At 42.2% G+C, this 26385-nt stretch overlaps 2 protein-coding genes across 3 annotated transcripts in view; one reads left to right on the top strand and one right to left on the bottom strand.

The window, feature by feature from the left end:
* The window catches only part of herc1 (HECT and RLD domain containing E3 ubiquitin protein ligase family member 1), an 80346-nt gene that overhangs the window by 47739 nt on the left and 6222 nt on the right, over nt 1-26385 (bottom strand). For both annotated transcript variants that reach the window (XM_079554602.1, XM_079554603.1), the window contains exons 6-20: nt 25646-25742; nt 23728-23871; nt 23075-23202; nt 22525-22669; nt 20983-21154; nt 19711-19845; nt 19472-19637; nt 15747-15872; nt 15425-15643; nt 5901-6053; nt 3779-3911; nt 3422-3613; nt 1579-1797; nt 1011-1184; nt 317-431 (exon numbers count right to left, since the gene is read on the bottom strand). In XM_079554602.1, the coding sequence (XP_079410728.1) occupies nt 317-431; nt 1011-1184; nt 1579-1797; nt 3422-3613; nt 3779-3911; nt 5901-6053; nt 15425-15643; nt 15747-15872; nt 19472-19637; nt 19711-19845; nt 20983-21154; nt 22525-22669; nt 23075-23202; nt 23728-23871; nt 25646-25742 (2318 nt within the window). The remainder of the gene's footprint in view (nt 1-316; nt 432-1010; nt 1185-1578; nt 1798-3421; nt 3614-3778; nt 3912-5900; nt 6054-15424; nt 15644-15746; nt 15873-19471; nt 19638-19710; nt 19846-20982; nt 21155-22524; nt 22670-23074; nt 23203-23727; nt 23872-25645; nt 25743-26385) is intronic.
* Nucleotides 10812-13096, top strand: LOC306961731 (parvalbumin beta-like). Its single transcript, XM_079554601.1, has 5 exons — nt 10812-10875; nt 11536-11603; nt 12152-12284; nt 12503-12612; nt 12824-13096. The coding sequence occupies exons 2-5, from the start codon at nt 11543-11545 to the stop codon at nt 12847-12849; spliced, it is 330 nt and encodes a 109-aa protein (XP_079410727.1). The 5' UTR covers nt 10812-10875; nt 11536-11542; the 3' UTR covers nt 12850-13096.

The following is a 26385-nucleotide window of genomic DNA, read 5'->3' as shown; positions in this document are numbered from 1 at the left end:
CACTTAAGGAGGAATAAGGGGACATTTTGCATATTGGACACAACGGGCAACTTTGGAGCCAATATTTGAGAACAATTTCAGCCAAAACTGCAGTGGAATGTGTTCTGAACCATATTTTTTACAGTTTGGCGAACTTCTGCAGTAAAAATAGTTGAGCAATGTCTTCATTTTCAAAGGGATTTACATTAAATGCCAGTTTGAATACAATGTAATGCTTTCATTTTGGCACAAACCCAACTCTATAATATGTAGCACAAAAACATTTCACTTTATAATAAGTGCAGAGCCTATAAATATTATATGACGAGTGCATTACCTCCCCTCTCCCCGGGCCTGTACTAAAAGCCCAGTGTGCTTCAGTAAAGCCGCCAACACAAATCTGGAGACTGTGTCCAGGAGAGTCTCGTTACTCAGAGACGCATTGTCCCAGTCTGAAACAAAACAGACAATGTATCAAAAATATGCTTAGAAAATACAGGCGTTAAGGCAAGATGCTGCAGGTGAATAGGAAAAAATAAATACATTTAGGGATATCAACTTCAAAAAATTTCTGTAGATTACTGAAATAAATATGATGAAAAAAATTACGTTTTCTGCCATGTTTTCTGCATAAAAATTGCTAAAATTATAATATAAAATATTTTTGACAGCTAAATCAAAATGGATGAAATCATGAATTTGAACATGGATCTTTGGTGTTAATATATTCGTTTCAAAGATATGGTCCAAGTGGATTTTTTAATAACCTAGTTTTTAGTGAAAAAATAATAATAATCGTACAAAAACTAAAATTTCGCCTTGTTTTTTTTGTTGCAAAAGTGTAATAAAAACAAGCTACAAAAGTTTACCTTAAAAAAAGAATAATAAACAATATAAACAAACGTTTAATTTTTAAAACTAAAACGTTGAAGGAGAAAACGATCCAAAAATGGACCACTGCATTAAAAGCTGATGTTTTCACCTGCCGTGTCTCGCCTTAAACCTGGTAAACATGAGTGCGGTGGAGAGACCTTTGCTGATGGCGAAGTCCTGCATGTTGATCCACAGAGCGTTGGCGGGTTCTTTGGAGGAGCCCAGAGCCAGTTCCACCAGGATGCTGAGCTCCGGGCCCAGGGCGAACTCAAACGGCTTCTGCTCCTCATTCCCCGACAGAGCCACCTCCAACAGAGCGCTGATGCACGTGTCTGAGGACAGGGCAGGGCAGTTGTTAGAGGACAGTGTGCAATACTAAAGCACAAAGTGGCCTAAAGTGGAAAAACTTTACAAGAAAACATATAGACCCTTTACCGCTATTTAAACCAGGCTTAGCTGGTTTAAATAGCTAGTTTTTTTTTACTCTTGTTGAAAACAGCAGATAAATCTTATTTTATCTCTCAAATGTCATTCCTCTTGTTCTTGCACCTGCAAGTCACAACAGGACCACATTTTTTACACTTATAATCGCTAGTTTTAGTTTAATCTTATTTCTTTTGACCACTTCCTGCTTCTAGCTGATGATGTAAGCAGCGAAAGGGTCTATTTAGAGATGGAGCCAAGTCATGGTATGAGTCGAGGGTCAATCGAGCGAACGCCACTCACCCAGTTGTGGCATGTCCATCTCGAGGCCGTTGCTGAACAGGGGTGTTTTTAGCCAGTACACTGTGTCCTGCTCCTCCAGAGAGGTGGGGGCTCCCTGCAGCATCCCGCCCAGGCACCGTCCTACCAGCAGCGCCACGGTCCGCTCCAGATCCATGAGCCACACCCAGGACAAGGCAGACTGGGACATCCCCGAGGCCGGCTCCGCGAAGTCCGACGTACCTGGGGGACAAGACGTGCTATTTGTCAATAGATCACAGACTCTCTAAGAAGCATGTACGGTAATGAACTAGGGTTGGGCGATGTCCCCTTAATTGGCCGTTGACGATGTTTACAGTGAAACATAAGCATTTTTTTTAAAGACATTTACATAGCCTATATATATGCTGCATATTACTATGTATGCTAGGAAAACGTGAGATTGTAGGATAAATGGATCTAAACTAAACATGATTTGAACAGTCATGGAACACGACTTTTGCAAAAGAAATGTGTTAAAACTCGTGCGTAAAGTCTGAGAGGAGAACGACTTATTCAGAGCGTGAACTCCAAGGCTCTTATCACAGTAATACAAATGTAAATCGGAGCTTATTATTTGCATTTGCTCAGTTTTAGCGTAATGTTTAAGAAACAGTGGGTGAACGGGACAATATTTAGAAGTTTGCGTCGTAGCTACATTTTTGAAGCCGCTCCACGCGCCGCCCGGTCCGTGTGCTCGTAACCTCGTAACTCCTGCACCGCCTCTTTCTCTCTCCTCTCTCTTTCCTCTCTCGGTCATTTGTAAGAAATAATCCGCGCTCTCAGCTAGCTCCGATGTGACTTCCATCTCGTCATTTTAAAGCGGTTTAAGTTTCCGTACGCAGCAAAGCAAAACCACGCGCTGTTAAACTCTGAGCTGTAGAGAGAAAGAGAGAGAGCTCCGTGCGTCAGAAACAGAGCAGCGCTGCGTCTTTACGTTAATAATTACGGCTAACACATCGTGGCTTCTGGCAGGTACTGACACTTGCGTGCATATTATTTATATCCGTGATTTAATTTACAGTGCAATCCCTGCAAAGTTTGTAGGTTTACAAGGCCCACAGAAGATCAGTGCGTGTTTCTGACAGGAGGGGGCGTGGCATCACGATGGTGGCTCTCCATCGTGATGTTGCCCCCTTTAAGTCCAACCGCATTTACTCCAAAGCTACTACAAAGCTAGGTCAGTTTGTGTTCACATGCGCCTGTATCAAATATCGCACCATCAGCCACGTAACAACGTCATTGGGCCGACACATGCGCATGCGCATGCGCTCTTCCCAAAGTTATGGTCACTCCTCTCTCTTGTGGTCAAAGACAGTGAGGATGATATAAGCAAAGCGAGAAGAAATGCACTTTAATCGGCTCATGAAGAGGAAAGTTTCACTGCTGCAGGAGGGGAAAGACGGGAAAGAGAAATCATCCTTGATGATTTAAAGAGGATATATTTTGCCTCGTCAGAGCAGTAATCCAAACGTCCTCATGCAGCACGTATTCATTCTTTCTTTGCGTAATAAAGAGGCATCAAAGCAAATGTAGTTCAGACCAAGCCAAATTCACGCCACACCCGCTCCGAGGCCACGCGTTTCAGCCAAACTCGGAGCGGCTGTTTAGACCGCCGTAAAGTGCTGCGGTTAGATTCACACTGCCCTAAAAGTGCCGCTCTCGGCTCGAGAGCCCCTTTAAGTCGACCTAACTGAAACCTGAGTGAAAACCCCTGAGCATTTTCAGGCCACCATTTTACATGAGAATTTGTTCTAATGTTTCACCCTGCAAAACAAAATGAATAATATTAATGAGTGAACTATAATAGTCCACAGTTGAGGCGTACCGTGGAGCGGCCACTGCAGCTCCTGGTCCTCCAGCGGAGCCGCAGCAGGGAGTAGGCGGTTCAGTCTGTCCAGAGGAGGCAGCAGGTCCAGCAGGTCACTGAGCAGAGGCTTGGCCACTGACACCGGCAGCAGCAGCAGAGAGTTGATGATTTGGCACAGCATGCTGCCCGCAGCCGACACAAAGATCACATCTGCAGACAAAAAATTGCAGTAGTTAACACAGTGGAAAGAGTTTCAAATACAATTTCAATGTTCTTTCATACAAGAGCATACAAACTAGACATTCTTCTAGAGAATAGCATTTTTGAAAACATAGACACTCTTTCAATAAACATCGTTACGTGTCTGTCATTTACCCTGCAGTTTCTCACGAATGCTGCCGTTCCAGGAGCTCTCCTTGATCAAAGTGGCTGATCGAGAGAAGATGTCGGTGGCGTGAGGCAACAGCAGCTGGAGGTGTTTGTGGAGCAGAGCCACACTGCTGGAATTCTGCAAAGGAAATAATAGAAACAAGTTTAGGATGATTCAGATCAGCTATGAAAATGTATCCACAAGAGAAATTATATCACCGCAGCTCAATTGACCTTTCACAAAAGCCCCTAGTTACGGTTGCTAGGTCCGTCAAAACTTTCTGATGCCCATGCTGGAGTGACTCGTGCTAGTGACTCTTATTGGAGCAATACCTGCGTGACATCCTCCAGATCGAGGCAAAAGGGGTTGTAATATGCAGCAGAGGGATATATTCAAAATATTCAACTATCCAACGAAGGGTAAAGTACAGCTGCTGAAACTAAGGCATAATCAGAGAAACCTCTTGATCGCTTGTCTGTGGACCAGTCATGCTCTTGCACTGCCGGGCAAGCACTCTTATTTTTTGTAGTATTGTTCAAAATATGAGCATTGCTATGGTTCGCTAAAGTTAGCCAATTCTAGCGAAACTTACAGGTTCCACAATTATAATAAGCAGCAGCCAGTCATCATTAGAACCCTGGCAAAATGCACAGTAGTTTTAAGGCCTAGTCATACAAGACACGAGAACTTTGCTCTCGCACCCAGAGCTGCAAGAACAAAATGACGTCATTTTGTTCTTGCAGCTCCTGTTCGTTAGGTCTTGCTTCAGCAAGGCTGCGAGAACTCTGGCTGTGATTGGCTGGATTTTTAGTGGGCGGGGTTATTTTAGCAGAAGCGGGAAGCGAGAATCCAATGTTTACTTCCTAACACCGGTGCGGAAAACGGGAGACAACATGGATAGTTTTGCGACACCGCTCGCGGCAGTAAAATACTTCGCTGAAGGATTACACGGACACGCAAATGGCAAAAAAGTCCTGGGGAGAAACACGCGGACGTTTTGGGCGAGGACGAAGAGGAAACCGAAGAGCCTGCCGCTACCTGCGTGAAAAATAAAGTGGTTCAGGTTCGTGGTCAGAGGGACAACAGGCTTGTACACCTTAGACCCTTTTATCAAACACCGGGAAACGTCAACCAACATGTTCAATCAAGGTTCTTGGATGGACAACGCCTGTACTGAGAGCTACACAGACGTCAAACAACAGGATTTTACCGAGTGACACAGAGGTAAGCTTTTAACGTTAACGTTTTCTAACGTAATAAACCAGTGGGAGATGTGCTAAACATGAAGTCAGTCTTCAAAATGTTTGCAATACCGTGACTGATACGTTTTATAATAGTTTGAACTCAAATGGCTCATTTGTTTTGGCTGCGGAAAAAGGGGGCGTGGCAGTTCAGCAGCAGAGCCCAGACAAACTTTGTTCTCGTTCTTTTTGCCTCAAGAACAAGAACAAAGTTCTTGCGTCTTGTGGACTATGAATAGGCCTTCAATTGTAAAGAGCGACAGCTAAACAGTTGATTAACAACTTATTTTACGTTTAAAGCAAAAAAAACGAAGAAAAAATTTAGAGCCAGGTGTACGATGCAGTTCAACATCAACATCAACATCATCGTGAGACTGTAGGCTGAGGCTTGTAGCTATAAGTTCATCGGCACAGTTATGCCTGACAGTTTGTGTTGTGTAGTTATGTCAGTAGCTAGACTAGATACCAGCTAGCCAGCTATCACAAAGGCGTTAGCCTAGCCTTACCTTAGAGCTGGGAGTTGGTCGTCCACATTGATTGATCCATTGTAGGCAGTGCTCCAGTTGTGCTTTTGGCTTTGGGAAGGGAAAGAACTTGACTCCCTCATATTTTTATTTTATCTAAGCCTTGCATACTTTTTGTTGTATTTGGCTCTCTCTTTTGTTTAAATGTTGTAAATCATGCTGCTGCTGATGTTGTGTGCATGAATGGCCTTGTTTTAATTCAGGTTTTGATTTCGCTCTTACTAAAGATTTGGAGGATCCCGACACTTTTTTGGACAGATTTAATAGACACAAATTGACCTTTGTTGATCTTGCTGGAAAGACCTGTCAAAGAGTGGCCATATTTAACACAATAACTGCAGTAAATAGAGTGTGCTGCGTACCTCGGTGACCAAGTTGATGTGGCAGTAGGCCAGCAGCTGCTTCTGCAGGGAGCAGAGGAGCTGGTGCAGATGAGCGGGCTGGCTGCTGTCGGAGGAGGACATGCCCTGGAGAACTTTATCACTGTTCTTCTCCAATTCACCAAATGCCTGGTCCTGCAGAGATAAAAGATAACAAGACGGGACAAGGGTGATTAGGGCACTCTGCAGGGTGCACATACAGTAGATTTCCAAGTTCCAACATTACATTGTATATGAATACACAACAAACACAAACACAACTTGTTTGGGAGAGCAGCACTCACACACAACACAGGATACACTGAACATTAAACAGTGAGGGTCACGTCTCACTCTGCTCTTTATTTTCATCTTAAAGTGGACATATCCTGCATTTGAGGCATCAAAAGGCTTAATAACATTATTTCGGGGCCTCAGCATTGATATTTGAAGTTTATTATATAATTAAGAATTCCAAAATCTAAGACCACGAGCTTCTAAAGATTCGCTTTTTATGAAAAAATATGTGAATAATATTTGAAACAAAAAACAAAATAAGTAAACATTTGATTTGTATAAATTACATACTTTAGAGCAGAAACAAGCAACCAATTCAATGCAACCAATAATATCAATTAACAAATGGTTATGGAAATAAGTATTAGGGATAAAGGCATTTTCTTTCACATATTGCCTGAATTTTAAATTTTATACAGATTATTTATGTGCGCATTAGATACTATTCTATATAATAATTACAATCATTTATTATTCCAAATGAATGGATTATGAGTTCACACTTCAGTGTTCACCAGTTATTATCCAGTGCATCAGCCTTTTTTAAATTTGCAGGCTCAGACAATTGTCTTTAACACAAGTTTGTCTCATGAGTTCACTGAGTTCACCCCATCCAGTTTAGTCAAGTTAAAGCAGTGTTTGTCAGAATGGAACCACTCTGGTGCAAAGGAAACGCAAAACGAGCCTGTGCCACTGCAGAGCATCACCAAACACCACTGCAGTGCGCACCCTGCCCCCCTCACACCTCTGCCCCCCTCACGCTAGTGATGGATAGATGATACCTCATACACTTTTACAAATTGCGTCACAGTATATCACGGTGTTGGTCAGCTTAGAGGCGCCAACTGGTGGTGAAAAAAAGCATTGCAGCAATGAGCCTGAAAACAGCAAACTCTCAACATCGACTGCTAACTGATTCTCGTTCAGAAACTGAGCTGTTTAACCAGCTGAGAGTGATCATTTAGAAAGAGGAAAACTGCTCCAGATAAAGATAATAGAGACAAAAGAATGACAATTAATGAGATGTGTAAGTGATACAATCTTCTAAAAATGAAGTCACTGACCAAGATTTAATAAAGGATAGTGCCTGTGACAATAACATGACAACAGAAGCATTTCTGCTTTTGTTTACCAGTCAAGTCAAAGGATTAAACCACCAAAAACCATCATCTGACTCGAACTCACGACCCTATGATTCCTAACCAGACGCTCTCCTTACAGACCGACACGAACAGTATAACACCTCAATTATATACTATCTATATGCCTATCTATGTTTCTGTGCTGCACTTCAATATGGACATGAAAGAGAAGAGAAGAGATGGCTCTTGTGCTTTACATTTTCTATTGCATTTTGTTTTGTTATCAGGGCAGATTCGCCTCTTGCCCAAAGTTTTGGGCGGCCCCCGTAGTGGACCCTTGAGCCGGGGAGCACCTGTGGGATCGGCGCCCGGTACATGAATCCCACGTGACAAAATGAGCCAGGTGTTGGTCTCATTCAACTCGCGCCCCCTACTGCTCGCTACTGCTCACTGCGTACGACACTACATGATACAAGTCACGTGACTGTTCTTAAAACGATACGCTCGGTGAAACAGCCCTGCTGCTGTTTCCAAGCGCTGTACTAGGATCTGACCCTCGCTTCGTTATAAACCAAACAGAAAACTCTTGTGTTATGAATTATATAAATAACTTGTTTAAGGAGCAGGTCTTAAAAACAAACACTGCAAGTTTAAGATCTAAACAAATTTTCAGAAAATGTAAGACTTATTAAGGTCTTATTTTTACAAAATGAAATGTAAGACTGAAGTAACTTCACAATGTCATTATAAGGGGTTGACATATGCAACACAGCTTCATAAATGGATAACACACACGCTAACACGCGTCTATTTACTGCTCTGGCCGCTCCATCGGGTAGTTTTCTTGTGGGAATTACGCTGGTTATAAATTAATCCACTTTGGCTCTGGCCATTGATAACAATTAGAGATAGATGATTACCTATTCAGCCCCATTCATACTAAAGGTACCGAGTCAGCTATGAAACTTAATGGCCGCTCAATCTCCTCCTACCATAGACATATTATTAATAAACCATCATTTCTCACTCCTCCCCGTTTACCACAATGACCACGTTCGAGGGGGAATTCATGGCAGATTTACAGACTCCTCCTCCCCAGCTCTGACGAAGCATGTTCCTAAAAAGGGCATAAGGGCGGGATCTTCAATGTAGACTCGGCGTGACGTGTCGGTCGCAGCCGCGCAGCTCGAATGCTAACAGTCCGGCCCTCATTACTATACTAGATTTCTAAAAATGTTGTTACTAAAACCAGCCTGGTCCCTTTAATTGTGCCTAACCCAGCGTTATCACAGGAGCAATATCTAGCTATAGAAAGTTTTTTTAAAAATAGGCACCAGGCTTTACAGTTGTTTGTCTATGCAACGTAAACTTAGCTTGTTCTGCCGCCACTATAGGGAGGTACTACAGCAATGGCGGCCCCTATCGCTGTCGTCGTGAATCTCCGCTACAAGCGGCCATTGCCTCCTACGCAGCCTGTTCCTTAAAAGGAAAAAACGGCGGGAAGCCCTGCGCTCGTGGGGCAGGAGGAGTCTCCAGAGAGCTCCAGAGCTTGATTGACAGGCTTTGGAGCCAGTCAATGCAATGAAAAGGCTTCCACTATTTCAGTCTGATAAACAAAAACCAGTGTGGTTAAAAATATTTCACCTACCCCAGTGTTGTCACATTGGTCATAGCATTTTTTTGACAAAGAAAAACTCTTTGGAGCCAGGCTTTTAAGCCGTTCTAGGGAGGTCTGAAGTCCCATTAGAATCCTGTCTACCATGTGTCTCTTGGAGTCGCCCCTGGCCACAGGGGGGGGGTATTACAGCAATGTCAGCTCTCCACCATAAGAACCATAGAGAAGCATGTTCCTAATTGGTTCTGGTCAATGTTCGCAAGCATGTCAGTGAAGTGACAAACATATTCTGGCTGGTTAGTTGCAGGATCCCAGAGAGAAATTTAAATGTATTATTTTATTTTATTATATATATTTTTTCTGTCTTTTCTTTCGCTTTTGTTTCTGGTTTGGTTTGCTTTTTCTTTATTGCACTCACAGAAATTGGAGCAAGGTCCATCCATGTACCATGCAGGTTTATGTGTGTACAGGTATACAGGTGTGCATATAGGCAGTATGTATACTGGAATACATTTACACAGAAACAAAATGCTGTGGCTGTATGTAAGGGGGACGCTGGACCCTCATGTATATATAGTAACAACATAACAACAACAAAAAATGCTTCAAATAAAAAACATTGACATTGAGAATGCAGTCGTGGATTAGATGGACGTCTAACCATGAATTGTAAGTTTGATCATATTTTTTTATACTTATAAATGTGCTGTTTACGAGTATTTCTTTATGTACGTAGTAAGTTAGCGCTTTACTCCGCAAGTCGTGGCCTTGTGAGGCTCAGCATTAACACAAACCATGTACTCGTTGTCTGCTTCTGACATTCAAACAAAGCACATTTTTGCGTCTCCTTTGCAGATGTGTGTGGTGTGGGCAGGTGAGGGGATGTTGTACTGTGAGGCTAGAAGTGGGAGTTTGTTTTTGCTGTTGAGCTGCAGTTTTCACTTTGGCCACAGCATCTGTTTACTTGCTAGTCCAGGAAAGGCCACATTTATTGCTTTTTTCTTTAAAACAAAATATATCGAAATGGAAAATGAAGATCAATCGATATGAAGCAAATAATTGTGATCCGCCCCCCCAAAAATTACCTCGCCCCAGGCTGTTTTATAAATTAAAATCAGGACGTAAGGCATTACCTTACAGACGTCGGCCACTTCCTGGTTACAATCTGACGTAAAATACATAAAATGAGCATGAGTCAGTCGTTTACCTGGACAGGGAGGAGCAGCTGCTCAGATTAGGATTCAGGAGGATTACACAGACATGCATGAATGAAGCCAAAAACCACTCTGGGAGTGTTTTGATAAGGAAATAACATAATAATATGGTTAAAAGCTCCAAAAAGTTGATTTTGCATGATATAGGACCTTTAAAATTATCACATACTTCATTCATTCCAAAGCATTCATTTGCAAATACCCTCTCGGATACACCAATTACAGTACATTGTGGGAACAGGTTTGTTTTGGCCTGGTGTGAAAAGGTGTTAAAATTGACACATGTGGTCAGCTTTACTGGCAACATATTCATTCCACATCTCATGGCCACTCTCGAGAAAGCTGAGCAGCCAAATGCTGTCAATATAATATTATGCGACCTGTGCATATCTGTATTCATATCTATGTACAGTATCCATATCTTATACAGTGACAAGTTTGCAACATCGAATCGAGCATCTTAAATGTTGACCATAAATCTCATGTGTGGCAGGAGCCAGTGAAGTCAGTTAGCAGCGGGTCTGCTCAGGTTTCCACACGTCTAGCTATAGGCCTTTGCACACATGGTAGCATCCTCATTTGTTCACCTAAAAATAAGCCTAGACTACTAGACACATTTTTTCGAAACCCATGCATCTTGGTACCCGATACCGAGACTCAAAGCTCTGTAAATGGTGTTGCTCAAGGATATATAAGAGGGAGTTCAGGGAGTCCTGGCATTCACTCTCGAGTCCGCCTTGGTTTTCACTCGCCTCAACGCAGCGCAAAAGGTGAGTGAATTGGAGGCCATACTTACACAGCTTCAAGGAGAGGGATCGAGACACAAGAAAACAGTTCAGGACCACAGGGAGAAGACATAGTCAACAACTACAAGGAGCACAAGTTTGATAACTCAAAGGATCAGAATTTTTTTTTTTGTGGATCATAAAAAGCTCTGTTTTAGCAGATAGGTTTGTCTACAAAGTGGACGCACGTGGCATCAGAACTGGGTTTACTGAGCTGCTCTACTTTTCCAAGGCTTCCCAAGCTCTCAGAGATTTGTATATGATCAGAACTCCAGGAAGACAAGCCATTGTTAGGGCAATATCTAATGGGGCATTAATAAATAAACAAACCAACCAACCATCTATGTCTATTAAGATCTGGAATAGAATAAGCAACAGGGATGAGCAAACACTAAAGTGTATTTTTGCATTAGAATGCTCTTTATAGACTGAAGGTAGGTACGTATAAAAACGTAATGCCTTTCCTGGAGTGTTTTTTCCTGCTGAAAGAAAGTTTAGGTCAATTCAATTATTTTGTTGTGGTATATTTCAGTATCAGTGACTAATGATTACATCATCTTTTTTGACAAATTTACACAAAGTACAAGATATTTGCATTTTGTGACGTTCATTTTATCTAACTAGAAACCCTTTGTTTTCTCACAGATAAAAAATGGCCTTCGCTGGTGTCCTCGCTGATGCTGATGTCAAAGCCGCCATCGACGGCTGCGCAGGTAAGCAGAACTTCTACTCCCAAGGAGTCAAGACGCACCCTGAGGTCCAGCATAGGCAAAGGCAACCTAAGTTTTCAGAGACACAAACTGCTCTTCAGCCCTGCTCTTGTAGCTCTTTGACTGTCTGCTGAAAGATGATGTGGTTTAGTCCTGGTTTGGAAACGCTTAATCCTCGTCTAATCTAAAGACATCACTCATTTAGACCCCATTTAGTCTTGTAGTGCCGGTTCAGTTCCCATTATCACAATAAAGACAGTTAATGGTTAAATGGATATAATTATAATTGGAGCCTTCAGCTCTTTGGATCTAAAAGACTTTAGAACCCTGTCTAAGCACAATCCAGCTGATATCATAGGCATTTTCTCACAGCTTGTTTTCATCAGTTGATACTTATTAGCTGAATCAACTGTTGATACTTATTAGCCAAGGCTCAAATTCTCACTTTGGGAATGTGTTTCACCAACTGACAGGCTCAGCTCTCACATTACATCAACAGTGTAGTGTCGTGTGGCACTTTTCCAGTTGCCCATGTTTAAACTGTGTTGCAGCTGCTGAGTCCTTCGACTACAAGAAGTTCTTCAAGGCATGCGGCCTGGCTGGCAAGTCCACTGATGAGGTCAAGAAGGCTTTCGCCATCATTGACCAGGACAACAGCGGCTTCATTGAGGAGGAGGAACTGAAGTAAGATTTGCACTCTTCACCTTAGAGCTTAAGGCCAGGGAAGCCCCTCACTGAAGCCAATGCCATGGCTCATTAGCATTAGGTATGGCCATAAACCTGGAATCTTTCAACCAGCATTACTCACAGCTAGAATGCCCTCGTTTTCTTAGAGTCACACGCCATATTATACTTCTGTGTACAGATGCATATAACTGAACATGTGTTTTGCTTCTCTCCAGGCTGTTCCTGCAGAACTTCTCTAAGAGCGCCAGAGCACTCACCGACAAGGAGACCAAGGCCTTCCTGGCTGCTGGTGACAGCGATGGTGATGGCATGATTGGAGTTGATGGTAAGTTTACTTTGAAGATAATCACATCATTAGATTAGCACAGTATCTGGCCCTGATTAATACATTTCAATTTGATGATAGTGCTGTGTAACTGATAAAAATGATTATTATTCATCTAATTTGTCAAAGAATAGCTTCTATAAGGCACATTATTGACTTTCCCTTTTAACTATACTTTGTCCTTTACTAATAGACATTTTACTTTTTACAGAGTTTGCTGCCCTTGTGAAGGCATAAATTTCCATTGACCAAGAAATACTTCTTTTCATGGAACTCTGAACTCTGTAAGATACAGTAACCATCAACTGAAAGAATATTTTTTATACTTTATTTATAAGTTGCCTGCAGACTGTTTCTCAACATTCAAACACATATTTACTGCCTATGTAAATACTGATGTGTAAATGTTATGGAAATTACTTGTGCAAATTGTATGTCACCAAAATGCACTTTTGAGGACGAGTGAAGAACCAGGAATAAATACTCTTTTACTGTAAAGTGAAACGACCCAAATTGTCATACTTTTTAAGACCCTGTGGGAACCCTGCACACATTAACTCTTGTATTATATATTATTATAAATAACTTGTTAGAGGAGCTGGTCTTGAAAACACATACTTCAAATTTAAGACCTAAACCCACATTTTCAGCAAATATAAGACTTTTTAAGGTATTATTTTCACAAGAATCTAAATTAAGGTTGCGTCTGAATTCCTCAAATAACAGCTCCTATTTACTTGTCATGTGATAAGGTCAACCCTTAGATCCCTATGCAGTTAGGAACTAGAGCTTCAGCTGCGTTTGCACAATCCGACCATCCTCACCCATGAGTGGAAACAACAGGGGAAGTGACATCACCAACAGCTGTCACCCATATAGTATTGGATTATAAACAACACTCCTACTGCAACCACAGATTTAAATTACTCAAACATGAACCACAATAACGATATAAAGCCACACAGAAAACAGACTATGGCAAAAAGCTGTTTCAGATTGACCTTCCACAGCTACAGCCCTCATCACAGAAATAGAAAAAGAAATGATATTACATCAAATCTTGTCCTTTGGTTCATCATCAGAGAGAACCAGCCATGTTAACACACAGTTGGGGTCCGGTACGGCCTCCGCAATCTTAAAAAGTCATTCAAACCAATGCACCCGGACCATTGCTCAGGTCCGGGTCTGGTTACTGAGGCCGTCCGGCGGCAATAGTAAGAATCCGCAAGGAGTCTATTTTTGTCCGACACCAGAGTTCTGCCTGATGATGCTGACAGAAAAAACACGAGCCATACAGGAAGTCGGGTGCCGTGAGAAAAGAAGATCCAGTGTATTTCAAAATAAAATCAGTCTGCTCACAACTTATCTGGTCTCGTTTATTACCTGCACACTAACGTTGCATCGGAAATGTAAACATTTCTCCATTACTGGTGACACAGGGTCAAAGGTTTGTGCAAAGCATCGACTTCATGGGGAGAGTCGTTGTAATGGCAAACATAGCTTTTTACAAACTTCCTATATAAGGGGCTACTCATCACGTGAACTCGCACCAAGAGCATGAACCCAAATGCACAAACCCACATGCACTTTTGTTCTTGCATGTGCCGTTTCTGGGTCTGTCGCCGGGGCGGTAGAGCTGGCCACGGTGTCTGAGGCGGCTCCTTACAACAGTGACACGTGACAGTGGTGTGGTGACTCGAACATGTATTTTGTCACTTTAATAAAGTTCGGCTTGTGCTGAATTATTATTTTTTTAAATTATTGAATTAAATGTGTGCCTGTCAATCAACAGTGGTCGCGCATGAATCACTTGAGGGTGGGGTGGGGGGATTGGCGGCACTGTGGCTTATGGCAGTGGTTCCCAAAGTGGGGGTCGGTACCCCTCGGGGGGTCGCGAGGCTTTGGGTGGGAGTCCCCAAATGATTTCAAGATGAAACAAAGAAAAATGCTCCTGTTTTAAGTACCTTTTTAGTGTAAACAAGCCTATCATTTGTGAAATTCATACAATTATTCAAAATAAACTGTTTAGATACATATTAACTTGATTATACCGCTCTAAGCTCAAGAAGCTGTTTCGCCATTACACTGATTAAAAAGGAGTTATTAATATTTTGGGAAACTAAAACAGCTGCAAATTAAATCAATGTCGACTCCTACAGACTGGAAACACCTCACGAGATCTTCAGTTTATTGTTATTATCATTTAGCTTTAAACTTTGTTTTTTGCTTTTTATTTTCAAGCTTCTAACTCAAAAGGTTACTTTGCCACAGTCAAGATAACCTGTTCACTTTAGCCGTCTGTACAGTATGTTATGCCCAGTTGTTACAAAATAATGAAGATAATCGTCTGACAGCAGAGTAATCGTCATTTGTTGTTCCCTTTACACAGTAGATGCAGCCTCTGACTTGGAGCAGAGAGACCTTTGGAAAACATGACACACGAACAAGCTGCTGCTGTGACAGGGAAATGAGCAGATAACAACAACAAAAGACTATCATTATGTGTGAAAAAGGGCATCATCGACCACTGCTGGGTTGGAATGGATGGAAAGAAAAGCGGCCACATATATAATGTATATATATATATACGCTTTTGTAAATGTAGGGGGTCTTTTGCTCATCTGCAAAATGAGTAGCACGTGCTAAAGTGGATCAGCAGAAGAGTCATTTGCACATGTTTTACTTGCATTCTCTCATTCACATGTCACAATAGGGGCCCTCAAACAGGAACACATGCTATTTCATATTGTAACATACCTACAAATAGTTAAATGCCATTTTTCAGCACCCACTATTTCTACGTCTCACTCACGGTGTAGAAGCCGAGGTTCCTGAGCAGAGTCTTCATGAGAATCTCGGCCAGGTGCGTGTCGGGGTGGGAGCCCGGGCTGCTGTAAGCCGGGTCAGGGGATGGAGTGAACCCGGAGGCGGACAGCAGCTCGGGACCGTCCGCAGGGCAGCTGTACCCCAGGAGGGACGCCACGTGGGTGTGGTCCTGCAGACTGGTCAGGATGATGTCCAGCTGCATCCTCTGGAGAAGACGAGACAAATAGGTTTACGATTTAAGTCTACACGATCAGACAGTCAAAGCAAGTGTGAGTTTGGTTGATAATAGTGATGCACAGTGGTGTTACCTGTCCTTTGCTGAGGCTCTCCCATCGGTCCGGGCCCTGAGGCAGTAACGTGTGAAGGAGCTCCATTCTCTCTCTGAGCGGAGGCAACAGCATCGTGGCTCCCACTGACAGAGTTTCTATCACCGCCTGAAGCAGAGAGAGGCTGTAAACAGAACTGATACACAAAAAGAACACTACAAGAATGGATGAGATATAAATACATTACATATAACTACACCATTTAACAAATCAACATGCTTGTTTTTCAATGAAACTCATAGATGGCATTGTGTCTCAGGGCTGTTTGAATCACTGACATTAATCTCAGAGACCTGTGATGATCAGTTGTCAGGTTAAGCCCAGTTAAGGGTAAAACTACTGGAAAAGAACATTCCACATTATTAAGCAGACCACCATTTTCAAGCAATATGGGACAGAAAAAGCATCTTTCTGCTGATTTAAAGCGTGAAATAGTGGAATGCCTTTTATATTTCATGAAAGATTAAGCATCGTACTGTTAAGAGATTTGTGGCCGATTCAGACACACACGGGTTTGTACAGATAAAGGCACAATAAAGACGGTTTCAGCCAGACAAATACATCAGATGAATAGAACAGCTGCTACAAAGCAGCAAACAGGTAAGCTGCTGGTGCCTCTGGAGTCTCCCGAACATCAAGGTCCAGAGGCTGCAGTTGTGCATAAACCTTCTATCCGGCCTCCCCTAAACTGTTCTTTGAAGCTCATGAACAGAAATGGCTGCAGTGGCTCAGAAATACATGTGGATGGTTGGTGAATGGCCACAATGTCCCAACAAGGCTACGACGTCACTAAGGAGTGGGCAGAGTCATGTTTTGGGCCAGAATCATGGGGAGAGAGCTGGTCAACCCCTTTAGGATCCCTTAAAGGAATAGGCCACCGTTTTTACATACTGACCTGCTGTCACACAAGGGCTCCTATGGTAAAATATAACTTGACCTGTTAAGATTTTTGGATTGAAATAGCTTTTGATTTCAGTAAGTGTGACCTCCTAATGCTACAAATTCAACAAATGACCATTTTCTGTTAATTACAAGCTTTAAAATGGATTGAAACGATGAGTTGCATAATAATTTGGGTCACTGTCAGTAGATTTGGAGTTTTTTTTACTATATTCATTTATGAAAAAAAAAATTAGTTATCGCTGGAAGGTTCCTCTAGCAGTTAAAGAGGGGGTATTATGCTTTTTTCAGCCACATAGCACCAGTCTATATCACACTACAATGATGACCAAACCTTCTGTTGGTCTGTCAATGCAGTAAATTAGAATAACTGCCTTGTATAAAATTGCTCTTTCAAAATGGCGGTAGCAAATGACTTGAAATAGGCCTCTGTCTCTTTAAGAACCTCTGACCCTTTCCGACACGCCCCCTCCACACGCTGTCTGTGGCATCACAACAACACTGCGCTCGTTGTCTGCGTACAGTATTGAAACTACGATCGGTGCATTTTAATTTTTATTGTTGGAAAGGACCTACTGTTTATCACTTTGTGAACAATGGCCACACAGGATATTATTTGGAAACGAACCTTCCACACCGGACGCTTGGAAGGGGCTCTTGCCTGAAAAATAACTGTTTGGAGGCTATCTCTTTGCATCTGCCATGCCCTATGGAACTCTAACTATACCCCCATGGACGACACCAGGATCTGCAGGAGCCCATACCATTCAAAGACGGACATTATCTGCGCAGGTGGACAATGTTTTTTCGAGGTTACCCGTTAGCTTGTTATAATCGACTACAGCTCATTGTTGATGAAAAGTCTGTAATAAACCACAAATGTGTAAAGCCAGGCTCATTGTGTGATCATCGTAAAGGCTGCTTCGAGTAGTTGCCGGTTTTATTGACGTTATTTGTGCATAATATGCTGCCTGTTTTCAATGAATGTTGTGAAGGTGAAGGTTGTTAGCTTGTCGCGGCTAATAGTGCCTTAGCTCCGGGAGAAAACCACTCGGCTACGACTCACTGTTGATGAAATGTGAGCAATAAACTACACAATCAACAAGCCAGGCTCAGTGTGTCATCATCATAAAGGCTGCTTCAAGCAGTTGCCTGTTTTAGTGACGTTTTCAATGCATAATATGCTTGTATTCAGTGAATTTTCCCGTTAGCTTATCGCGGCTAGCTTGTTAGCTCCGGGAGAAAACCACTCGGCTACGACTCACTGTAGATGAAATGTGAGCAATAAACTACACAATCAACAAGCCAGGCTCCGTGTGTCATCATCATAAAGGCTGCTTCAAGCAGTTGCCTGTTTTAGTGACGTTTTCAATGCATAATATGCTTGTATTCAGTGAATTTTCCCGTTAGCTTATCGCGGCTAGCTTGTTAGCTCCGGGAGAAAGCCACTCGGCTATGACCCATTGTAGATGAAATGTGAGCAATAAACTTCCAAATCAACAAGCCTGGCTCCGTGTGTGATCATTGTTAAACGGTTCTTTATGTGTGTGGTGGTTTTATTGACTTTATGTGTGCATATTTCTCGTTTTCACGTGATGACTCGAGGTTTAGCTTAGCATTAGCTTTCTCCGGAGGCTCTGTGCATCATCAAGGCCCAGCGCAGAACCAGACACTGAAACAAGTGTTCTTGTCACCGGTTTTAATCCTGGGTGTTTCGGTAACAGAAACACTGATGTGTGTCTTTGTAAAAGTCTACTGTGGCTCCGGTTCACAACACATGAAGCTAATCCTCCATGATGACTCTGTTTACGTCTTAGGGCTAGACACTGCGGGGAGGGGGTTCTGCTGAGGAGCAGTGGTTGGTTACTCGGCTGGTGACGAAAGGTCGGAGGCGTATCCTGGAGGTCGAGGGCGTTTCCTGAAGGAATCAGGCGTTTTATCCCTAAAATGGCCGCCATCAGAGTTTCTACAGATTACTCGAAAATACGTGAATGTGCCAAGGCAACACTTCAGGCATGGTTTTAATGAGGGAATGACTTAATAACATGATGTAAAGCTTAAAAAAGTCGATTTTGCATAATAGGCCCCCTTTAAGGACTTGAAAATTGTGCTGACAGTTGTTTGAGTTGACAATTTAGAAAAAAACAGTGTAATTTGTGCCATGTGTTGCCAGACGCCACGTTTTTTCAAATCGTTTTGCGTTATCTCTGCAAGTTTTGATGGCCGTTGTTGGCAGGCAGATTAACCAATCAGATCTGTCTTCACACGACAATTTTCTTTTTCCTAGTTGTGGAAGAGTTTGCAATGTCCTAAAGGAGGACAAAACTAAGACATTTGCGGGAAGAATACTGTGCATCTAAATCATTTGTTTTCATTTCATGAGCTTACAGGCTTATTTTCTTGCATTTCTGTGACAGTGACCCTGAAAAGTGATCCTGCAAGTTGTGGAATCTGCTCAGAAACATATCCGTGTGTGAAGAGCTGGGATGCTACAAACGTGTTAGGGAAGTTCGGAAGGAGTTTGGACCACAACTAAGAATTTAATTTAGTGGCTCGATCTTTACGTCTCTTTTACTCTCCATCATTTGGAGATCAAAAGATACTCATCACTTTGCTGTTACTTATGAGAAAATGATGCATATATCACTAAATATGTATATTATAGAAGTGCAGAGGGGCACTTTTACAAACTGAACATACAGTGATTTTTGTTCACTTTCATTATAAACATAATTTTTCATCTTTGTTTCCTATTTTACTGAAGAACTCTTTCCAGCACATCTGCAATCCCGAACAGAGTCTGTTACCTCCTGAATCTCATCCGGCACAGAGGAGTCCATGAGTCTAAACAGCAGGTTCCTGAGGGGCCTGGCCTGTCGCCCTAGGATACTGGTGGCCACGCCCCCCGCCAGTGCCAGGGCCAGGTGATTGGACAAGAGGCGCAGGCACAGCTTCAGGAAGTTATGATGCTCCCTGATGCAGAAGAAAGATGGTAATTCACGCAGAGAGCCGTCTTAGTGAGTGTGCACAGCAGGAGTTTACGGACCTGGATGAGGGGAAGGGCAGAGGCGGCACTTCGCTGTTGATGCCTTCGCAGTAATGCTCCAAGAACGAGCGCAGATGGGAGAACGTGCTCTCCTCCAAGTCCACACAGTACGGCCGGTGCCAAGCCACAACTTGCCTGTGAAAGAGAGCGACACGGACTGAAGGAATTGGTCTAACACTTCATGAGTAGGTATTGTTAAAATACTGAAAAAAACTAAGCAACAAAAACCATGTTATGTTATATTCAATGTCACTGTAAAGAGGGGTGTTGTGCAAAATCGAGTTTTCAATCATATACAATATAGCTCTCTCTCATCAATAACATACCTGGAGTTTTTTTAACGGCCACTAGCGCATGTTTGAGTAATCTTTGAATCTTTCCCAGTGGCTATTCTTCCTCCTCCTGGGGTTTTACGTTTCTAGGAAACACTTTCCTCACCTCTCCACCTTTTGCTAAGCTGAACCCTTTTATTGCAGAGTAAAAAAAACACTTGTCACAGCTTCATGGTAAATGGTGAATGGACTCAACTTAAATATCGCTTTCCTACCTTCATCAGTCCCAAAGCGCTTTACAGGAAAGGAGCCAGTCACCCATTCACATTCTCATTCATACACCAATGTACGCAGACACTGGAGGCAAGTGGGGTTCGAATCCCCGACCTTCTGATCATGAGACCAAGGCTCTACCAACTGCACCACCATCGCCCCATAACTCGATCACAAGTGTAACCCAAGATCGGTGGACTATTCTTTTTACTTTTTACCCCCCTCTCTCTCTCCACTGAAACAGCTGCGCAACAAAGGGGAGCGAGGAGCTTATGGTGATATCGCTCGACTAATCAGTAAGTGAAACTGCTTGATATCTTGACTCCGCTGTTTTAGATCAAGATTGCCAACAAAGTGTAAGATAGTGATGAAGATGTGTTTGAAGTTATTACCAAATACCTGCAAAAAAAAGAAAACCCAAGTTTTTTCATCTGACTGGGATTTACACGTTATTTTGCAAACACAACCGATAAAAGCAACGCATGTGCGATAGTCCGGTTTTAGTCACGATTTAGTTTCATGTTAGCCTCGTTTTGGAGCGTATTTAGGTCTTTTAATTTTGGTTTTAAGACAATTTCTCGGGAAAAAAAACACAAAAAAATGTGCTTACAATTTGTGTTTAAATGTGACTCTTTTGAAATGCAGGTTTCATTAAAGTCATACTCAAGACAGTTTTATCCTCATCTAACTCCATCTTTTAGTTTGAGTATCTAAATAACACCCGTACCTGTCCCGGGGCAGAGCGGTCCAGGCCAGGCTGTGGGACGTCCCGGCTGAGATCTGCTGAACGGCCACTCCGTCCAGACCAACCACCTTCTTGGGTTTGGTGATGGGCCCCGTGGAGTTCCCCTGTCCGCACTGCCCCATGGAGTTGTTGCCCCACGCGTACACTTCATTGTCTACAGAAGAAAAAATAGACAGACACAGCCTTTTTAAAATGCACATCATCCAACTCTCGTTTCAACATGTTTTGTTTGTTATTTTACATTTCATCAGACATTTTAAATGTGTGAAAGTGTCCTTTCAAATTCAATTAAACCAATCATCAACAGGGAACTGTAGTACCATTAGGAATGACTTTGTAAAACAACACATTTCTAACACCAACAATTTTCGGGAGCAGAAAATTAAATTAAATTCTTGACAGGTGACAGACAAAAGACAAACAAGAGAGCCAAAAATGTTACAAAGCAGTCAAGAATTACGAGACACTGTAATGGAAAAGATAATAAAAGCTATTTATTCTAACATGGACAAAGATGCCATTAATGTGTTTTCTACAGAATGACTCTTGACTGCATTTCAACTCATTTCAACAAGTTACTCCAGAGCTCCCATTGCCTGTTTACAGGAAGAGCACCCGTAAATGTGAACTGGAACCTTTGGGACCCTTCACAGCCAGTTTTCTATTTTTAGTTACTAAATATAATGATTTTTTTTATTTTTTTTATGCCATTTCAATGCCCAAATACAACATTTTGAATGTCACAAATGCATGACAAGAATGCAATATCAAATTTGTTTAAAACTCGCAGAAAATGTACAGAATTTCAGTAACGCCTGCAGTTGGAAATGTTTCGGAGCTTAATCGTATTTTCTAAGAATATGTGAGAAATGTGTGTGAAATTTAGTTTTAACGGCAGTTGTAATCCAATTCATTGATTGATATTGGCATTTAAGGCCTTCATTTTGGCATAATTCCTTTAATCATTTTGCTGTTTTTTCCACAGAAACCTTGTTTTATGACATAGTAACATGTAACTTTGTGCCCAAAGTGCTGCCCGGGGGATACAGTTTTAATGGCCCTCAGGCTTCGTGTTGAATTGTCACACATCACCAGATGTAGTCATTTCCGCTGAGCATTTTCCATTTCCATTTCCATTTGAACAATTTCCAAGTTAAACCATTTTAGGTCAGTAACAAAAAATGGGATCCATTTGACGTCTTTTTATCTAAAACAAATTTGCTCTGTGTGTTCCACTGTTGCTTCACGCAGGTTGCAACACCGTGATATGACCCACATTTTCTGAGACAGTCAGCAAATTCAGATTGACAGCAAAAGCTGATAACGCAGATGCTTCTCTCCAGTGAGGCGCTACATTTCAGGCATTCCGACAAAATTGCAGGTCTAGGTTAACTCAAGCTTCTAAAAGTAGCTACGACTGGACACTTGTGCAGGAAAGGAAATTGAGCCGTGTCAAGCTTTCATATGCCCCTGGACATAGTGTTATTATTGTTGGAAGGCTGGGGGAAGGAAAGTGTTGCGTACCGTGTGAGAGTGCGAGGCAGTGGCTGTCCCCTATAGAGATGTCCACCACTCGCGTCGTGGCCAGCTCCTCGATCAGTTTAGGCCTCAGAGCCGTGGCTTCTGACGAGCCACAGCCCAGACACGCCCCGCAGCCCCACGCGTACACCTGCAACACAGGCAAAAGCTCACAATAGAAGATCACGGAGTCTAAAGGCAGACGATAAAGAAATGTAGCGCCACATGATATACTGCGTTTTGGATGCTGGATGTGTTTTTATGTGTCTTCAAAGGTGATACCAAAGACAAATTTCCACCTTGATGGACAATAAAGTTTTCTTATTCATAAAATTGTAACAAAAACAAACTAAAACTAAAATTCAACTAAACATGTCAAATTAACATTACTAAAAGTTTTCAAAGACAGTATTTCCATATCTGTAACAAAATCCCAAAGTTACCTCCCTGACCTTCTTAATCCAGCTTCCCAGAACTTGGCTCAGAGTCTGACCTTCTTAAATCACTGAGCCGTCTGAATTATTACACAAGCGCCACAACAGGACTGAGAGCGTACCTGTCCCGTGGAGGTGAGGGCGAGAGACGACTGGCTGCCCGCGCAGACCTTCCTTATGAACATTCCCTGCAAAGCTTCCACTAGTTTAGGCTTGTACACTCGGTTTGTGTCGCCGTGACCTAGTTTTCCTATGGAGAAAAAACAAATGATCAGTAGAAGCTTAATGAAAGCTGTAAAATGTACCCATCTTTAAACAAGTGGACACATCAAATGAATTGTATAGGACTTTTCGTGGTGCCTTAGCATTGATTTATCATTTGAAAGGATGTCTCTGTAAGGATAAGACAGTGGCTCTAAAAAATACAGGGGTCAGCTCTGGTGAGGAGCTTGTCTGGAGCTCCCCCCGCAGGAAGAATAAATTAGTAAAAACAAACTTCCACCTTGATCAAACAGAGTGGTTAGCAACATTATGGCGCTGCAGCGAACACACTTTGGGTCTGTTCTTATGAGTTCTGCACTCAGTGTTGGATTATGGGCTTTAAAAATGTGGAGGACACTTTTTCCTTTGATGCAATACATCCCAGAGAGAAGTAGGAGCAGTAGTAAGAAAACTTGGAGAATTCTTTATTAACTGAATCAGACATTTTTTCCCCATTCTATATCTATGAATAGTATTTGTGTAATACTGGTGTGTGTTTGTGGGTTTAACGCACCGTTGTCTCCTCCTCCGAAGGACCAGACCGTGCGCCCGTCTTTAGACAGAGCAATGGTGTGGGAACTTCCACATGACACTTCTCCGACGTTACTGATGTCTTTGACCAGAGTGGGGATGTTGCGGCTGTTGCTGTCGCCGTGACCTGAAAAACAGCGTTTTTAAAAAGCAAATGAGGGGTTTTGCACTGCTCAGACTGTAAAGTAACTCATGTGCAATAACTTCTAAGCAAAACCACATGCAATAACCTCTGTACCAGCGTCACTTCATCAACCACCTGCACTATGACAGTAAACTTTGCACTGCCAACGTTGACTTTTGCCATTTCCATATTTTTATACTGTTATAATTTTCTTTTAATTATCTATAGGTGTATATTCATTGTATATAAGACACCTTTAGTTACTATTACTTGACAGCACATTTTCCTGTCTATTTGCACCCAGAGTGTTTTTTGAGAGCCATTGTGAGATCAATAAAGTCCTATCTTCTCTTCTCTTTGATAACGGTGCAGTTGGTCGAGCGGGTCATCTCACGGTCAGAAGGTCGGGGGTTTGAATCCCAGCTCCTGAAAATGCACACTGTTGTCGTGTCCTTGGGCAAGACACTTAACCCACTTTGCCTCCAGTGTCAGACAGTGTACATTGGTGTATAAATGAGAGCGTGAATGGGTGACGGGTTACTTGTTATATAGCGCTTTTCTACCGTCATCAGGCCCAAAGCGCTTTACAAGTTGAGACCATTTACCATTTACATTGTCAAAACTAACGTATGATAAAGACAAACTCCGAATGCAGCTCTATTCACTCTAACATAACCAAACATACAACCACTAACCAGCTATGGATGTTTTTGGTGCGGCTGTGTGACGTAAAAAGCCAATCATTATTTTTATAGAGTAAATTATAGGTTAAACAAGTTGGTACATTTCTTACTTCGCTTCTAAAGTTCTTGTCTTTAAAAGGAACAGGCCACCGTGTTTCCATACTGAGATATGTTTTTACCTGAGCTTAGACGAGTTGATGTGTAGCTGTCTGGTCTTTGTGTGTGTTCTGAGTCAAGCAAAAAGACTAAAGATGCTGTTGGCATTTAGCCTCTCCTCCAAACGAGGGTGAAGTTAGAAGCGACCAAGCTCTTCCATGTTTTCCCTATTATTTACGGTTACGTGAGTAGTTACATGATCCAAGTATAGTTACACATAATGAAACAGGTCGATTTTCTAAGGGGATAAAAAGGGGCACTATATTGTAAGGCGAAAAAACACCTTAGGAGAACTTCGACATCCGCACAGTAGTCAAAGTGCTCCTAAGGTGTTATTTATTACGCCTTACAATATAGTGCCCCTTTCTATCCGCTTAAAAAATCGACATGTTTCATTTTGTGTAACTATACTTGGATCATGTAACTACTCATGTAACCGTATTTAAATAGGGGAAAAGTGGAAGAGCTTGGTCGCTTATAACTTCACCCCTGTTTGGCCCCATAGAGGAGAGGAGGAGAGGCTAAATGCTAACAACATTTCGTCTAAGCTCAGGTAAGAACACATCTCAGTATGCAAAAACGGTGGCCTCTTCCTTTAAATGACTCTATGATTTTAAAGCAAAAAATTAACAGTGACACAGATATTATTGTATCATAGGTTCAATCATATTAGTGAACATCCAACAATATTCACCACATGCAAAGCTAAACCTGGAGTGATCTGCCACTTCACTTTCCCGGTTTAAACAAGATCTAAACTGAGCCATTCAAACTAAAATGCAAAACTAAGGTATAAAAGAAACATCATCCAACAACAGTAAGAGCAACCAATCTATTTCTTTCCCTTTCTTTTCGATATACAATCATTCTTTCATTCATGAATTTGTTTTACAGCCTAATGGTTATAATTACAGATAAAACCAAAAAAAGTAACTTACCCAATCTCCCGAAGTCGCCCTCTCCCCACGTGTACAGCTCTCCATCTTCACTGACGGCTGCACTGTGTCTGTATCCAGCAGACACGCACACCACCACCTGAGAAACATCATTTACAACATTGTTCAAGTCTTTGGTGTGAGAAGTTTTGGGTCACAATATAAAGAACACATCGAGATGCAAAATCATGACATGAGTACGAAGGATCTGCGAGAGCCCGGACACTCCACTTCATAACACTGTGTACACTACAAAAAGTAAATATCAAGCATTGGCTTAAATGACTTGAATTGAGGAAATGTATCTTGTTTTGAGTGGTTTTCACTCATTTAGACTAGGGTTGAGATGGATGGGCAACATCACGATGGAGAGCCACCATCGTGATGCCACGCCCCCTCCTGTCAGAAACACGCACTGGTCTTCTGTGGGCCTTGTAAACATACAAACTTTGCAGGGATTGCACTGTAAATTGAACCGAGAGAGGAAAGAGAGAGGAGAGAAAGGCGCGGTGCAGGAGTTACGAGGTTACGAGCTCACGGACCGGGCGGCGCGTGGAGCGGCTTCAAAAATGTAGCTACGACGCAAACTTCTAAATATTGTCCCGTTAACCCACTGTTTCTTAAACATTACGTTAAAACTGAGCAAATGCAAATAATAAGCTCCGATCTACATTTGTATTAGTGTGATGAGAGTCTTGGTATTGAGGAGTTCACGCTCTGAATAAGTCGTTCTCCTCTCAGAC

Source organism: Gobius niger (assembly GCF_951799975.1).
Source record: "Gobius niger genome assembly, chromosome: 4".
NCBI lineage: Eukaryota > Metazoa > Chordata > Actinopteri > Gobiiformes > Gobiidae > Gobius > Gobius niger.
This window is presented reverse-complemented; position numbering and strand designations above follow the sequence as displayed.